General features: G+C 52.7%; 1 protein-coding gene and 1 long non-coding RNA gene across 10 annotated transcripts; one reads left to right on the forward strand and one right to left on the reverse strand.

Annotated features, from left to right (window-relative positions):
• Positions 1-3138: 3138 nt before the first annotated feature.
• HEXIM2 (HEXIM P-TEFb complex subunit 2) lies at positions 3139-11730 on the forward strand. 9 transcript variants are annotated; one of them, XM_032163912.2, is made up of 3 exons: positions 3139-3473; positions 5278-5389; positions 10710-11730. In XM_032163912.2, the coding sequence occupies exons 2-3, from the start codon at positions 5324-5326 to the stop codon at positions 11502-11504; spliced, it is 861 nt and encodes a 286-aa protein (XP_032019803.1). In that variant the 5' UTR covers positions 3139-3473; positions 5278-5323; the 3' UTR covers positions 11505-11730. The 9 variants fall into 9 exon arrangements, with proteins under 9 accessions (XP_032019803.1, XP_058302135.1, XP_058302136.1 ...); XM_058446152.1 differs by lacking the exon at positions 3139-3473 and adding an exon at positions 3604-3778 and having other exon boundaries at positions 5275-5389; XM_058446153.1 differs by lacking the exon at positions 3139-3473 and adding an exon at positions 3605-3778.
• On the reverse strand, positions 10897-14842 carry LOC116474975 (uncharacterized). The gene is made up of 3 exons (XR_004249783.2): positions 14592-14842; positions 12682-12809; positions 10897-12025 (listed from the first exon to the last, which is right to left on the reverse strand). It is a non-coding gene; the product is annotated as an uncharacterized LOC116474975 (long non-coding RNA).
• Between the last annotated feature and the right edge of the window lie 2016 nt (positions 14843-16858).

Genomic DNA, 16858 nt, shown 5'->3' on the forward strand with positions numbered 1-16858 from the left:
GTCTCTACTGAAAATACAAATACAGGCCGGGCACAGTGGCTCATTGACTGTAATCCCAGCACTTTGGAGGGCCAAGGCGGGAGGATCACCTGAGGTTGGGAGTTCAAGACCAGCCTGACCAACATGGAGAAACCCCGTCTCTACTAAAAATACAAAACTAGCCGTGCATGGTGGCACATGCCTATAGTCCCAGCTCCTCGGGAGGCTGAGGCAGAAGAATAGCTCGAACCCAGGAGGCGGAGGTTGTGGTGAGCCGAGATCATGCCATTGCGCTCCAGCCTTGGCAACCAGACGAAACTCCATCTCAAAAAACAATAATAATAAAATACAAATACAAAAATTAGCCAGGCATGGTGGCAAGTGCCTGTAATCCCAGCTACCAGGAGGCTGAGGCAGGAGAATCGCTTGAACCTGGGAGGTGGAGGTTGCAGCGGGCCGAAATCGCGCCACTGCACTCCAGCCTGGGCGACAGAGCAAGATTCCATCTCAAAAGAAAAGAAAAAAAATTGATTAACTGTGGAAACCAAACAGAAACAAGCATCTTCATCCCGAAGAGGGGGAATTACTATAAAGAATCACTCCTTTTCTGCAATTATACAGGCAGTAGGAAAAAAAAAAAAAAAAAAAAAACTCCTATCTCTGTCAACGAATCCTACTCACACATAGTCACTGGTCCCTAGGATTTGGCCATCAGGCAAAATGAGTGTCCAGGACTTCACAGCCACAACCAGTGGGCACCCTGAGACTGATCCTCATTCAGCCTACTTAGATGGCTCTTTTGTGATGCTATGGACAACTAAGGCCACACTTTGGTAAGGCAGGCTTTCCAACTGCCCCAATGATCTTTGAAGCATTCGTTGTGAAGTTCTCATATAACAAAGTTACAGGGAGTAGGTGTTTACATAGCGACTTAAGACTAGTTACTCCTCTAGGCATTTATGAGGGAGACAGCACTGATACCATTTTCAAATGAACATAGAGTTTGTAGAATTTGTCATAAAAGCATAATGCAACTCATCCGAGAGGGGAGAGCTGAAGAGGAAGTTGAAAGTCTGGTTGAACAGTAGATGAACAATAGACTAAGCAACAAAATGACCAGTTTGGCCTCATCATCAGTATTTGGCCTCTGGCCAAGTCAACCAAGTCAAGGGCAGCACACACAGAAACAGAACTTGGAGTTCCTAATTTTCAGTCCTTCAGTCCTGTGTTTTCCTTAGATAACCAGGAGGCCATTAATAAGCCGGTTTTATTCCCAATTTTTCTTTTCTTTTTTTTTGAGACAGAGTCTCGCTCTGTCACCCAGGCTGGAGTGCAGTGGCGTGATCTCGGCTCACTGCAACCTCCACCCCCGGGGTTCAAGCAATTCTCCTGCCTCAGCCTCCCAAGTAGCTGGGACTACAGGCACACACCACCACACTCAGCTAATTTTTGTATTTTTAGTAGAGATGGGGTTTCACCATGTCTGCCAGGACGGTCTCAATCTCTTGACCTTGTGATCTGACCGCCTTGGCCTCCCAAAGTGCTGCGATTACAGATGTGAGCCACTGTGCCCGGCCTATTCCCAATTTTTCTTAGCAAAGAATGGAAAAGCCTGTGGGTCAATCTTAAGGATAGTAAGTTTCATTTACAAAGGAGTAACAAATTTCTGCTGCTGGTACAGTATTTGCCACTCAGTAGCATCCAAAAGTTTCACTAGATTACTTCATAATGGAGGATGAATCCCAGGTGTCTAGGATCCTCCCCCATTAAATTCTTGACAGAAGACCCCCAAAGATCATCTTCAAAAGCCTTTTCTGCTCCTATGACTATTTAAGTCCTACCAAGTTAGTTAGCTTTTTAAACTCACATCTCTTGATCAGTGTAGAGCCAACATGTCATATGCAGGCAAAAAATCAACCCACAGTAGGGATCAAGTGTACTGAAGCTTCAGTTAGGAGTAAGTGGTTCCAGTTTTGGATTGAGGACCCTAGTCAATGCATTATGATTCTATTTTGTAATCCAGTTGTAAGACATCTGGGGAGCAGAGGGAAAAAAGTTAATGCTATGGAGTTGTCACTTCAACTGAAGAAAAGTTATTAATAGAAGGAGCAGAACTTCAGTTCTGGAAAACCTTTTTTTTTCCTTTTTTTATTTGAGACGGAGTCTTACTCTGTCACCCAGGCTGGAGTGCAACGGTGAGAGGCTCATGGCAAACTCTGCCCCCCCGGGTTCAAGCGATTCTCCTGCCTCAGCCTCCTGAGTAGCTGGGATTACAGGCACGCACCACCACACCCGGCTGATTTTGTATTTTTAGTAGAGAAAGAGCTTCACCATGTTGGCCAGGTTGGTCTCAAACTCCTGACCTCAGGTGATCCACCCGCCTCCACCTCCCAAAGGGCTGGGATTACAGGCGTGAGCCACCGCGCCAGGCCAAGTTCTGGAAAACTTTTAGTAAGGCTGAAGGCTTAGGCATGTTTTGACCATTTGTAACTGATAATGAGACTCATCACAAGGTACCCACAAAATTCACTGCCAGTCACCCTGCTACGTCAAAGCCTCTCCTACTTCAGCGCCTACCTAGGCATAATTTTAACTGACATTTTAGCAATAGAACTTTTATTTGAAGATATCCTTGAGCCACAAATCTCTCTGGATTTAGATTTCAAGCAGTAGGAAATAAGATGGTTTAACCTGCAATTCAATAAAAGAACTTCACATCAAACTTAATCTTTAAGAAGCTGCTACAGCTATAATGTAAGGTTAAGAGTTTATTCTTTCAAAGCAGGTCTCCTCATCTCTTAAACGCTACACATATGAAGTAGATAAAAACTCCAATTTCTATTTTGGTAGCATTTAGGATCTACAAAAGTGATCCTTCAATTACTTGGAATTTCAAAAAATAGAGGTTACCTAGTAACAATACACCACTAGAACACAAAATACTCTGATTTTGTTTAGTCTGTGGGAAGAGAAAAATCTTTAAACTGGAAAGATTTTGTAGTCTTACAAAGATTACAATGGAATTGGAATTACTGTAGTTGTTTTTCCCTCTAGGAGGGCAGCCATTTCTCTAAAAGTTTTGTAAAAGTTAAGACTCGGATTTCAAAATGCAAGCAGATGTTGATGAAGCATACGAAATGGGCAACTCCATTTCTATTTCGGAGTCGCAGCGACTCCGACTTTGTGCCCCAACCCTATAAAGGGCAAAACCTCATCCCTTCGGTGTAAACTTTCAAGAGAAGTGGGGCAGCACACTTTAGGCCTTTCACCAAGAGGCTGGCGACATGCTAGGTCAGGTTGTCCGGAGAATCGGGGCTGAATGGGAGAGATCTTGAGGGCAAGAGCCTCAGAGACCTTCAGGCACCGGGCTCGTGAAGGTTTCCACGTGCCCCTCTCTAGCTGGTCCCGGGGGAATTAGTGGTTGCTACAGTAGTTTAAGAGGGCCGTGGTTTTTCGCACCCCGGGCGGCGAGATGGCGCTTTGGTGTAAGCGAGGTAAGGTGGGTGCACTGGGATCTCCGCTCTCGGAGCCTCCAGCTGACTGCCACGCCGACTTGTGGCCAGACCTGCGACCTCCGCCCTCCCCCGCGGCGCCAGCCTCTGGAATCTGGCGTCGCCCCCACCTCTTCAGTCGAAGTGGGAGTCCCTCTGTGCGGGGCCTCGCCGCCATACCCAGGCCGAATGGGGGTGGGGAGGGAAGTTGGCAGAGCTCGGCCTCAGGATCCGCGCCCCTGTGGAAGGACGGCAGAGGGGAGCCGTTTCACCAGCCTCTCCCCTGCTGGGGTCTCGGGAAACACGCGGTAATTACCGAAGAACCCCGCACTCTGTGAGAGGCGAGGCTGCGGGGCTGCCGGGACGGTTTGAGGACCGGGATCGGCCGGGGAGACTCCCTTCACCCTCCCTGGCTCCCGGTCCCACTTCCCGCCGTCTCCCGGCGCCGCCACTTCAGGCAGCCCACTCGGCCCGGCCTCTCCCCGCGCCCGGACCACCCCCCACGGGGTGCTCTCACTGCGCAGCGAGTCCCTCCGCTGCCTCCTCCCAGCCCAAAATGGCGGCGATGGCCACCGATCTTCTCGTCGCCTTCCTCAAAGGCCAAGGATCCCTCCGCGCCTACTGCCCCGCCCATCTTAGCCGGATCTATTTTCTGCCCCGTAAAGATTAACGCCATCAATGAACTCTTTAATTGAGTTCGGAGAAGGCGGGTCCAGTTGTGCCTCCTCACAGCTAATCGTTGCCAAAAGCGAGAATATTGGCAGAAGGCTTGACCAATCGAAGAAGGCAGCGATGCGCGGCGGCCGTCTGCCCCCGCGCAAGGGTAGATGGGTTTTGGAGTCTCGGTTGTGGCTGTTGACGTTACAGGCGCTTGGATCGCTTTCCAGGCTAGAAGAACTACAATCCCCAACAGGCACCACGCGTTCAGGCTATCTCCTCCCCCCATCTTAGTGGCCTGAGCGGCTTGACCAGAGCTGCTGCAACTGCAGCAAGAGGTAGGGCTCAGGCGTTGGGAATTGCACCGACAGGCAGTCGCACAGAAAGACACACAGATGTAGTGGTGTGCATAGCCCTTGACAGCGAATAGGTCAGTTCCACCTTTGCAAAACCTCTTTCCATGACTATCTCCCCTCTTCCAAGAAATCCATCCTTATCCCAGTTGGGTTTCCCTCCCAGCTGCATGTAGCACAAAGACCTCTTTCCCCTTTCCCGTGTTTCCCTTTCTGAGAGGAAGGAGGGAGGCAGGCCAGGACCTTAGAGGAAAAGGCCTCAGCACTAGGCTGGCCCAGGTCCCAGCTGTGCTTCTGGCCTTTGGAGCCCAGCTTGGGGAGAAGGTTGGAGGTGCAGGGCTGCATCAAGATTGGGGCCCCTGGAGACAGTGGGGAAGGACTCCTGAGCTTGCTCCATGTTCTCCCGTGGTGGCAGGAGCCCCGCTGCACTCCCAGCCTCCCCAGGCAGTCCTCCTTTTCCCCTTTGGTGGTTGGGGAAACAAAACTTACACCTGGCTTCCTGGCTGCCAGCCTGGGTCTCGGTGACTTCCAGGAGGACAGTACAGGACATGAGTCCTGGTGAGGGAACCGAGGAGCAGGACAGGGAAGACGGCCCCTGAATCCCATTTGGCCCCTTGCTGGCCGGAGGTGTGAAAACCAGCGGTGGAGGCAGCCTTCGGGGCCTGCATTTGAGAATAAGGGTATGAAGGGCTGGGGTACAAAATGGCTGCCACCGCCTGGGCAAACAATACTGGGCAGCCAGATTATTCCTGAGAACGTTCCTTCAGAATTTAGGTTTCTGTTGTTGTTCAAAGCAGGTGTGTCACTAGTTCCAGGCGTCTGCTGAAAGATTTGGAACGGAAGATGATGGCCACTCCGAACCAGACCGCCTGTAATGCAGAGTCACCAGTGGCCCTGGAGGAGGCCAAGGTAAGTCCCTGCCCTCCTGCCCACCCGAGTACCCCGAGCATGGGTCCCACAGCTGAGATCCAAACTTCTTGTCTCAGATGTGTTGGCAGATTTGGAAAACCAGTATTTTGACGAGTCCGTACTATGTACTAGGCAATAGGCCGGAATCCCAGTCTGTGCTAGCTTATGAAATCTTAGTAACTGGCCGGGTGTGGTGGCTCACACCTGTAATCCCAGCACTTTAGGAGGCCTAGGTGGGTGGATCACCTGAGGTCAGGAGTTCGAGACCAGCCTGACCAACATGGCAAAACCCTGTCTGTACTGAAAATGCAAAATTAGCCTAGCGTAGTGGTGGCGCATGCCTGTAATCCCAGCTACTTCGGAGGTTGAGGCAGGAGAATCGCTTGAACCCAGGGAGTGGAGGTTGCAGTGAGCCAAGATCTCACAGTTGCACTCCAGCCTGGGCATCAGAGCGAGACTCCGTCTCAAAAAAAAAAAAACAAAAACAAACAAACAAACAAAAAATCTTAGTAACACTTTCAGGTAGGAATTATTTCCAATTCCTAGAAGCTAAGGTTCTGAGACCTGAAATACCTGTTCCAGAATCATGCTGTCTACAAGCAACAGACCCAGGGTTTAAACCTAGGGCCTTCTGACAACAGAACATTGCCTTGACCTCAAGTCCAAAGACGGCATGGAGGGACTGGGTTGAACGTTTACATTTTGTCCAGGCTAAGAACCAAGTCTGAAGCAGGAAGAAGAGTTTTTGGGTCATAATTTGGAATGGACCCAGGCAGGCAATTCACTTGAGACCAGGAGTTCAAGACCAGCCTGGTCAACATGGTGAAACCTCATCTCTACTAAAAATACAAAAATTAGCTGGGCATGGTGGCACATGCCTGTAATACCAGCTACTCAAGAGGCTGATGCACGAGAATCACTTGAACCCAGGATGCAGAGGTTGCAGTGAGCTGAGATCACACCACTGCACTTTAGCTTGGGCGACAGAGTGACATTCCATCTCAAAAAAGATACAAAAACAAAAACAGGCCAGGCGCAGTGGCTCACACCTGTAATCCTAGCACTTTTGGAGGCTGAGGTGGGTGGATCACTTGAGGTCAAGAGTTCAAGACCAGCCTGGCCAACATGGTGAAACTCTGTCTCTACTAAAAATACAAAAATTAGATGGGCGTAATGACAGGCGGCTGTAATCCCAGCTACTCAGGAGGCTGAAGCAGGAGAATCACTTGAACCCATGAGGCAGAGGTTGCAGTGAGCTGAGATTGCGCCATTGCACTCCAGCGTGGGCAACAAGAGCAAAACTCTCTCAAAAAAAAAAAAAAAAAGGCTAGAAGCCGGGCGCAGTGGCTCACGCCTTAATCCCAGCACTTTGGGAGGCTGAGGTGGGCAGATCACCCGAGGTCAGGAGTTCGAGACCAGCCTGACCAACATGGAGAAACCCTATCTCTACTAAAAATACAAAATTAGCCAGGCGTGGTGGCACATTTCTATAATCCCAGCTAGTTGGGAGGCTGAGGCAGGAGAATCGCTTGAAACTGGGAGGCGCAGGTTGCAGTGAGCTGAGCTCATGCCCCTGCACTCCAGCCTGGGCAACAGAGGGAGACTCCGTCTCAAAAAAAAAAAAAAAAAAAACCTGAAATTAGCCCGGCGTGGTGGTGCATGCCTGTAATCCCAGCTGCTTGGGAGGCTGAGGCATGATAATCACTTGAACCCAGGAGGCAGAGGTTGCACTGAGCTGAGATCATGCCACTGCACTCCAGCCTGGGTGACAAAGTCAGACTTTCTCAAAAATAATAATAATTTGGAATGGAGGTAGGGGGTAGGATATAACCCACGAAAGAGGAGAGAGAAAGATCATATCAGGCCCTCAGAGGATGGCACTTCCCAACCCGGCAACAAGAACCCATGCTTGTTCAGCCCGTGTTCTCTCACTACCTGCCCTTACCCATTCTTCCTTAGTCCATGACTCCCTATAGATAAGCAGGGGGCTTAGGACAGGGGTTAGAGAGCTTCTGACCCACCCTGCCTAGCCTATTCCATGTTTTCTGGCTTGACTGAATTCGGAATTCATGACGTGTCAGGGCTACAATGTTCAGCCAGGTCACACAACTTATCTACAGTAGTGGTCATGGTGGTAGAGGGCCAAGTCTTCAGGAGGGAGGCAGCAGGTAGGGCTAGGGGGCTAGGCTCGCTTGGGTGAGGGTGGAGGATCAACAGGGCACTTCTACTGAGGGCTGGGAGCATGTGACTGTGCACACCAACAAGCCACCATGCCTTGGCGTCCCAGTGGCCTTGCCTGTCCCAGGTGGGGCAACAGCTCTGTCTCATTTGGCCCAAGCCACTGGTGGAGACAAGGGCTATTGCTTATATTTGGTGATTTCCCTGCAGGTGAAGTATCACAACAAACTCCACATATATACACATCCCACACACATACACACCCTGACATACCTCCTTTTCCCTGAAATTCTCTTCAGGGTCTGCAAAACATACATGACATATGCCTGGCTCTTAAGGGCCGCGCATACACCACATTCCTCAGTACACACCCTGTGTGCATGGACCATGCTCACATGTCTCTGGACTGCGTTGCATATTATTCAACAACATACCAGTGGTAGTGGTTATTATTAGAAATTGCCCAAACCACAAACTTAGAGCAATTCATTTCCCATCTCCCACACCCAGTACTCCCACCCTTCCCACAACAGAGATAAACAGATGCCCCGAACACACTCTTTTGACAGCCTTTCTACCTCTTAGATAAGTTCTGGAACTCTCTCACTGCAGACTGGAGGCTGACCCTCCCTCTCCTTGGAGAGGATCTCTTTCCTGCCATTCATATTGGAGAGTGATACCAACTACCAACTTCTGCCTGGAATAAATATGTTCCATCATTTTATTTTATTTTATTGTTTAATTTAATTTTTTTATTTTATTTTTTGAGACAGAGTCTCACTCTGTTACCCAGGCTGGAGTGCAGTGGCGTGATCTCGCCTCACTGCAACCTCCGCCTCCCAGGTTCAAGCGATTGTCCTACCTCAGCCTCCCGAGTGGCTGAGATTACAGGTGCGGGCCACCATGCCCGGCCAATTTTTTTGTATTTTTAGTAGAGACCAGCCAGGCTGGTCTCAAACTCCTAAACTCAGGTGATATACCAGCCTTGGCCTCCCAAAGTGCTGGGATTACAGGCATGAGCCACTGTGCCCGGCCCGCTGCCTCTTCTTTATGCCAGAAGGATAGAGAAGGGGAGTCTTTTTTTTTTTTTTTTGAGACTCCAGCTCTGTCACTCAGGCTGCAGTGCAGTGGCACGATCACAGCTCACTGCAGCCTCAACCTTCTGGGCTCAAGTGATCCTCCCACTTCAGCCTCCCAAGTAGCTGGGATTTCAGGTGCTCACCACCATGCCTGGCTAATTTTTTGTAATTTTTGATAGAGATAGGGTTTTGCCATGTTGCCCAGGCTGGTCTTGAACTCCTGGGCTTGAGCAATCCACCCTCCTTGGCCTCCCAAAGTGCTGGGATTACTAGCATGAACCACTACACCCGGCCGTAAGTCTTATTTCCCAATATCTTTTGGATCTCCCGATCCTATAAGCTTTAGTCCACTTAACAGATACTTACTGAGCACTGCCCTTGTGCTGTGCATAGGAATATAGTGGTGACTTGGACAGACAGACAAGATGCGTTCTCACATGAGGAAGACAGATGTTAAATGGCCATATGCTAAATGCTATGTGCTAACTGTGTGACGTGATAGAATCACTAGGGAGGGGAGATGGGGGAGTCTACTTTAGGTAGGGTGGTCAAGGAGGGGCTCCCTGAGGAAGTGACATTGGAACTAAGCTCTAAAAGATGAAAAAAGGTGGCTGGCGGTAGTGGCTCACGCCTGTAATCCCAGTACTTTGGGAGGCCGAGGCGGGTGGATCACTTGATGTCAGGAGTTTGAGACCAGCCTGGCCAACATGGTGAAACCCCATCTCTACTAAAAACACAAAAAATTAGCTGGGCATGGTAGTGGGCGCCTGTGATCCCAGCTACTCCGGAGGCTGAGGCAGGAGAATCGCTTGAACCTGGGAGGTGGAGGTTGCAGTGAGCCGAGGTCAGGCCACTGCACTCCAGCCTGGGCGAAAGAGCGAGACTCCACCTCAAAAAAAAAAAAAAAAAAAAAAAGCCCAGGTGCAGTGGCTCATGCCTATAATCCCAGCACTTTGGGAGGCCGAGGTGGGCAGATTACTTGAGGTCAGGAGTTCCAGACCAGCCTGGCCAACACGGTGAAACCCCATCTGTACTAAAAATACAAAAATTAGCCTGGCATGGTGGTGCACGCCTGTAGTCCCAGCTACTCAAGAGGCTGAGGCAGGAGAATCGCTTGAACCCGGGAGGCAGAGGTTGCAGTGAGGTCTCAAACTCCTGACCTCAGGTGATCCGCCTACCTCGGCCTCCCAAAGTGCTGGCTTTACAGGCCTGAGCCACCATGCTGAGCCTAAAAAAACTTATTGTAGGCCTTGCGCGGTGGCTCACACCTATAATCTCAGCACTTTGGGAGGCTGAGGCGGGTGGATCACCTGAGGTCAGGAGTTTGAGACTAGGCTGGCCAACATGGTGAAACCCTGTCTCTACTAAAAATGCAAAAAATTAGCCAAGCGTGGTGGCACGTGCCTGTGATCCCAGCTACCCAGGAGGCTGAGGCTGGAGAATTCCGGAGGCAGAGGTTACAGTGAGCCAAGATTGCGCCACTGCACTCCAGCCTGGGTGACAGAGCAAGACTCCGTCTCAAAAAATGAAATAAAATAAAAATAAGGGTTTTTTTTTGAATAATATGTTTAAGACAAGGACAGCATGAAGCCAGGCGTGGGGCCTCTGTGGGACTTCACAGGTCACCTGCCCATGAAGCCAGCTGTGTTTGAAAGTCAGGTTTTCTGGGAAGAGGGGAGAGCCGGTGCCATTTGGGCTTCTGATCAAGCAAATGCATCAAGATCCATCTTCTATCCCAGTTTTCTTCTTCTCCTACTTTACTCATTTGGACAGTATTTATGGAACTCCTACTCAGTGCCAGGTATTATTCTAGGCATTGAAATTACAGAGTGAAACATACAGGCAAAATTCCTGCTCTCACCATGAGTTTACTTGGGGAAGGTTGGGGGACAGAGAGTAGACAGGTCGCTTTGTAAACAAATGGTTGAAACAGGTTGAGGGGCTAAGAGTGACCAAGTTAGCTGAGTGTGGGAAGGTTGGCTTCAGGCTGGGTAGAGAGGGAAGGGTCCCACCTCCAAGGACAGGCTGTCTGATCCATCCTTCTTCCTCCTCCCTCTCTTTAGACCTCTGGTGCCCCGGGGAGCCCCCAAACACCCCCTGAGCCTCATGACTCTGGTGGTTCCCTGCCCCTGACACCGCGGATGGAGAGCCACTCAGAGGATGAAGATCTTGCTGGGGCTGTCGGTGGCCTGGGCTGGAACAGTAGGAGTCCCCGGACCCAGAGCCCAGGGGGCTGCTCAGCGGAGGCTGTGCTGGCCCGGAAGAAACACCGTCGGCGGCCGTCGAAGCGCAAAAGGCACTGGCGACCCTACCTGGAGCTGAGCTGGGCTGAGAAACAACAGCGGGATGAGAGGCAGAGCCAGAGGGCCTCCCGGGTCCGCGAGGAGATGTTCGCCAAAGGTCAGCCCGTGGCCCCCTACAACACCACCCAGTTCCTGATGAATGACAGAGACCCGGAGGAGCCCAACTTGGATGTGCCCCATGGGATCTCCCACCCAGGTTCCAGTGGGGAGAGTGAGGCCGGGGACGGTGATGGGCGGGGCCGAGCGCACGGTGAGTTCCAGCGGAAGGACTTCTCTGAGATTTACGAGCGCTTCCACACCGAGAGCCTGCAGGGCCGCAGCAAGCAGGAGCTGGTGCGAGACTACCTGGAGCTGGAGAAGCGGCTGTCGCAGGCCGAGGAGGAGACTAGGAGGCTGCAGCAGCTGCAGGCGTGCACCGGCCAGCAGTCCTGCCGCCAGGTGGAGGAGCTGGCTGCCGAGGTCGAGAGGCTCCGGACCGAAAACCAGCGGCTTCGTCAGGAGAACCAGATGTGGAACCGAGAGGGCTGCCGCTGTGATGAGGGGCCGGGTACCTAGGGGTGCCTCCCAGCCTGGTGGACCCAAGGAGAAGGTCCCATTTCGTGCACACTCAGGCCAGCTGGGTCTCAAGGAGGCAGGTGGCAGATGAAAACCACCGTCAACACCCTGTGCCACCTGAGAACAGCTAAATCGGTTCAGACTCCCACCTCACTGTTTCCATAGTTGGCTCCTTTGTGTCATCTTACCCTTTACAGAGAAATTAAATGGCCTTGGTGGGACCAAATGGGAGTGTCTAGGATTGATTTCACTAGGGCTGTTGTGAGAACCAAAACATTTGCCCCAGAGAGGTCTGAGTGGGGTCCCAGTCCCTGCTGCCCCAAGCCTGGCAGGACAGCAGACCTCTGGATGGGGACCTCCCAAGGTGTCCGGGATACCTGAATCCTGCTCTGTGGGTGTTGGAGCAATCAGACTGCACAGAAGGTTTTCTAGGTGGGAGGGAGTTCAGTCAGGAGCCCCCAGTTTCGGCCAGAAACTGACGCTCAAGATACCAGATCGCTGTGAGGAGCTGTGAGCTTTCCCTGAAGGAGAGAACAGGGGTTTTCGGAGAAGACCCAGGCCCAGGGGTTCCTTCAGAGTTTGCTCCTGAGCTCCCTGTATTCTCCCCACAGTTTAAAGGCTGGACTAGACGGGTTCTGGGTGCCTTGTGCCTCCTTGTTCTTGACAGCCCCCAACCCTGACCCTCTCTGCAGGGGGTTGGGCCTGAGGTTAGTCATCACGTGTTTGTGTTTGTCCCTTACCTCCCAAGGGTACTAAGGGAGGCGCTCTCCTGGTAGAAAATAAAGTCAAGAGACAGAGGGGAACAGCACATGGATCCCCAGCAGAGCAGAGCAGAGCAGCCTGGCTGTCCTGGTGCCTGCCATGTGTCTGTGCGTCCTGCTTCTCTCAGCCTCATCATGTGGGTGTGAATTCTCTCTCAAGTGTGTGAGGCCCTCGCCTGTCTGCATCAGAGAGAGCTGGGTCAGCCTGGGTAACGCAGATACCACCAGCCAGCAGATACCACCAGCCAGCGTCAGGCTCTGAGACAAGCTCACCCACCCCCTCACACTCAGAGCCACCCTTCCCCAGACACCCTGTCTCTTCCATCCCCTCCTGGTGCCCTTGCAGGCTGGTGTTGGGTGTCAGGCAGCAATGAACATGGACAACTAGTGGTGGCGGAGGAAATTAGTCAACTCACCAGTGAGCCAGTGCTGGCTGTGCCACCAGGCAAGGGGAGGGGCAGAGGCCTGGCTGCCCAGTCTGGCTTCTCTTCCAGGCCCTCATCTTGACAGGCCACGTTGGGCAAGATGAGGCTCGGCCCAGGAGCTGTTGGGGATGGAAATGTTGATGAAATCTTGTGTGTTGCCAGGACAATTTTCATTTCTATACTGCCACACCCAGGCCTGGCCAGAGCCTCCTACAATGAAACAGGGAACAGATTCTAGGAACGCATGGGTTTCAAGAGAAAGCAAAATCCCATCTGGGAGACCTGCCTCTGGAACCCTGGGTCCTCAGACGGCTCAGTCAAGAAGGGCAGCAGGAATGACCATCCCCACTTTGCAGACGGGAAACCAGAGGCTTAGCGAGGAAGTGGCTTTTTGGATTCCAGGAGAGCCTCTGGAGGCCTGCCTGCCCCTGTGGGGTGCGGTGGGGTGCTAGCCTGGGACCCAGAGGCCCCTTGGCATTTGCTGGCAGCCTCCCAGCTGCATTCCTCAGCATGGAGCCCGAGGGAGAGACGAGGCCCGGGACAAAGGTGGACAAAGGTTGTTTACCCGGAGGTGCCTCTGTGTGTGTGTGTGTGTCTAGGAGGTGAGAGAAGATTCCAGAGGGCTGCTGGAGTGTCAGGGGAGGGGTGTGGGTGAGAGTACTGGGGGTGCATTGTGGGCTGGTCATGCCAGGGAGGGGCAGGTGAAGAGTTTGGCCCTTCTGGGCCCAGAAGCTGAGGAGCCTGGAGGCAGGAAAGCTGCTAGCTGCTCCTCCAACATCCCCCTTACACATAAAAGGCTGAAGGGCGCAAATAGGGCAGCACCTCGGTGGGTTAATTCCTGTACCCCCACCTCACTCCGCTGGAGGGTGGGTGGGGCAAGAAGAGAACAAAGGAGAGGATGCTAGCAGGGAGTGTGGGAGGGCCTGAACCCAAATGGGAGGGGTCCATGAAAAGGCTCCCTGTCCGCCCCTCCCCCCGTCTGGCTCCCTTATTCCTGGGTAAGGGGTGTTCAGGGAGGAGATCGTCCTGGGGCCAGAGCTGGGGCTTAGCACTGGAGAGAACCGGCTCAGCTGTGGGTGGGAGCCGGGCCTGGGTCCCTCGGTGCCCCGCCCCCTTTGCTGCTTCCAGTTGTTCCCACACCTGCTGCTTGGTCTTGAAGCCTGGGCCTCCACTCCGCCTACTGCAATGGTGGAAGCTCCAATTTACAAGACACCCCCACCCCCCCCATCACACGCCCTAGCTGGGGAAGTTGGGCTTGGACACAGCCTCCCTGGGCCTTTCCAGAGTTGCCCTCACACCCTGTGCTTTCTGGGACCCTCTTGGTCAACTGGGCCGGGGGAGGGAAGCACAGAGAACATATGTTTCACCGGAGTGATTGTTGAAGCCTCCCACCACCCCTGCCCAGCCTGTCTTAGGATCCCTCTTTCTTCCCCGGCAGGAACTGCCCGACCCCAGGTGGAAACTTCTGTGCCCAGTGGACAGACCCTGCCTGCAATAGGGTCAGGGAATGAGGGAGAGGGGTGGGCAGAGATTGGTGGGGTGGGGCAGGAGGAAGCTGCCAGGGAGTGGGGGAGGGGGTCCAAAAGGAAGTAACGGTATTGGGGGGAAAGGTGGCCAGGTCCCATTGCCCTTGTTGGGAACAGGCAAGTGTGGCACTGGCCCTTTAAGTGGGGGTGCCAGTCAGTGCCCTCCCCCAACCAACCCAATTCATGGGCACACTGAGCATGTGCAGGGGCTGTGCATGTGGGGAGGGGAGGAGAGGGGAGGAGAGGGGAGGGGAGGGGAGGAGAGGGGAGGGGAGATGGGGGCATACATTCCGGAGGGAGCTTCTCATCCCCCTACTTCCGGTAGCTGCCCCCACTCTCCTTCCTGGGTCTGACAAAGGAGCCCATGGTACTCACCCAATCCCTTCCCCCACCCCCAGGCCCCAGGGGGTGCTGCCCTCTGCAAGTGCTGAAGCTGCCATGGGTGCTGGGCAGGCCCTCTCTGCCCTGGGGAGTCTCCTGGCTGCCTGGAGGTGGCACACATGCAGCCCAGTGCCAGCCTCACTTCCCTGGTGTGGGTGGCGGCGAATCTTCCTGCTGCCTACGTGTTCCATTTCATTCCATTGGTGCCAGGGTTTTTAAAAGAACCATCCACCTGTGATGCCACTTTGAAAGTGAAACAGCTCAAAGGATGCAGGCCCTACCCCCTAACCAGGACCTTCCAGTCAGAGAGGAAGCAAACAGCCCAGAGGCTGCAAGGGCCTTCCCTGAATCCCGCTCCTTCTGCTTCTCCCCTGCTGGCCAAGGGATCAAAGTCAGCTTCCTCCAGACTACCTTCACCTGCAGCCTGGGACCTTCCCTCAAACCTTTCCACCACCTCAACCTTACCTGTTTCTGCCAAGTCTTCCCCTCTCCCAGCCCTCAGCCCCTCCTGTTACCTCCCCTACCTCTTTAGCACTTGTCCACTCTTAGCTACTGGTACCATTCTTTTTATTTTTTCTTTCTTTATTTTTTTTGAGACAGAGTCTCACTGTTGCTCAGGCTGGAGTGCAGTGGTGCGATCTCAGCTCACTGCAACCTCTGCGCCCTCAGGTTCAAGCAATTCTCCTGCCTCAGCCTCCCGAGTAGCTGGGATTACGGGCGCCTGCCACGACACCCAGCTTATTTTTGTATTTTTAGTAGAGACGGGTTTACACCCTGTTGGCCAGGCTGGTCTCAAAAACTCCTGACCTCAGGTGATCTGCTCATCTCAGCCTCCCAAAGTGCCGGAATTATAGGCATGAGCCACCGCACCCAGCCTATTTTTCATTCTTTTTTTGTTTGTTGTTTTGGTTTTTGAGATGCAGTTTCACTCTTGTTGCCCAGGCTGGAGTGCAATGGCCCAATCTCAGCTCACTGCAACCTCCACTTCCCAGGTTCAAGGAAGTCTCCTGCCTCAGCCTCCCAAGTAGCTGGGATTACAGGTGCCCACCACCATGCCCAGCTAATTTTTGTATTTTTAGTAGAGACAGAGTTTCACCCTGTTGGCCAGGCTGGTCTCAAAAACTCCTGGCCTGGCGCGGTGGCTCACGCCTGTAATCCCAGCACTTTGGGAGGCAGAGGCGGGCGGATCACAAGGTCAGGAGATCGAGACCATCCTGGCTAACACTGTGAAACACTGTCTCTACTAAAAATACAAAAAAAAAAAAAAAAACGGGTGTGCTGGCGGGCGCCTGTAGTCCCAGCTACACGGGAGGCTGAGGCAGGAGAATGGCATGAACCCGGGAGGCGGAGCTTGCAGTGAGCCGAGATCGCGCCACTGCACTCCAGCCTGGGCGACAGAGCCAGACTCCGTCTCAAACAAACAAACAAACAAACAAAAAACTCCTGATCTCAGGTGATCTGTCCATCTTGGCCTCCCAAAGTGCCAGGATTACAGGTGTGAGCCACCACACCCGGCCTATTTTTCATTCTTGAAGTGAAATTTACATGCCACAAAATCACCCCTTTAAAAGTGAACAAAGGCTGGGCGTGGGTGGCTCATGCCTGTAATCCCAGCACTTTGGGAGGCTGAGGTGGGCAGATTACCTGAGGTCAGGAGTTCGAGACCAGCCTGGCCAACAGGGTGAAACCCCATCTCTACTAAAAAATATAAAAGTTAAGTCGGGCACGCTGGCTCATGCCTGTAATCCCAGCACTTTGAGAGGCCAAAGTGAGCAGATCATGAGGTCAGTAGTTTGAGACCAGCCTGATGAACATGGTGAAACCCCGTCTCTACTAAAAATACAAAAATTAGCCGGGCGTGGTGGCGTGCGCCTGTAATCCCAGCTACTCAGGAGGCTGAGGCAGGAGAATCACTTGAACCCAGGAGGCGGAGGTTGCAGTGAGCCGAGATCGCACCATTGTACTCTAGCCTGGGCGACAGAGCGAGACTCCTTTTCAAAAAAAAAAAGAAAAGAAAAAAAATGAACAAGGCCAGGGCATGGTGGCTCACACCTGTAATCCCAGTACTTTGAGAGGCCCAGGTGGGAAGATTGCTTGAGCCCGAGTTCGAGACCAGCCTGCGCAACATGGTGAGACCCTGTCTCTACCAAAAAAAAAACAACCAAACAAAACATTCAGGTGTGTTGGTGCACATCTGTAGTCCCAGCTACTCAGGAAGCTGAGGTGGAAGGATTGCTTAAACCCAGAAGGCCAAGGATGCA

Source organism: Hylobates moloch, unplaced genomic scaffold, assembly GCF_009828535.3.
Source record: "Hylobates moloch isolate HMO894 unplaced genomic scaffold, HMol_V3 SCAFFOLD_10, whole genome shotgun sequence".
NCBI lineage: Eukaryota > Metazoa > Chordata > Mammalia > Primates > Hylobatidae > Hylobates > Hylobates moloch.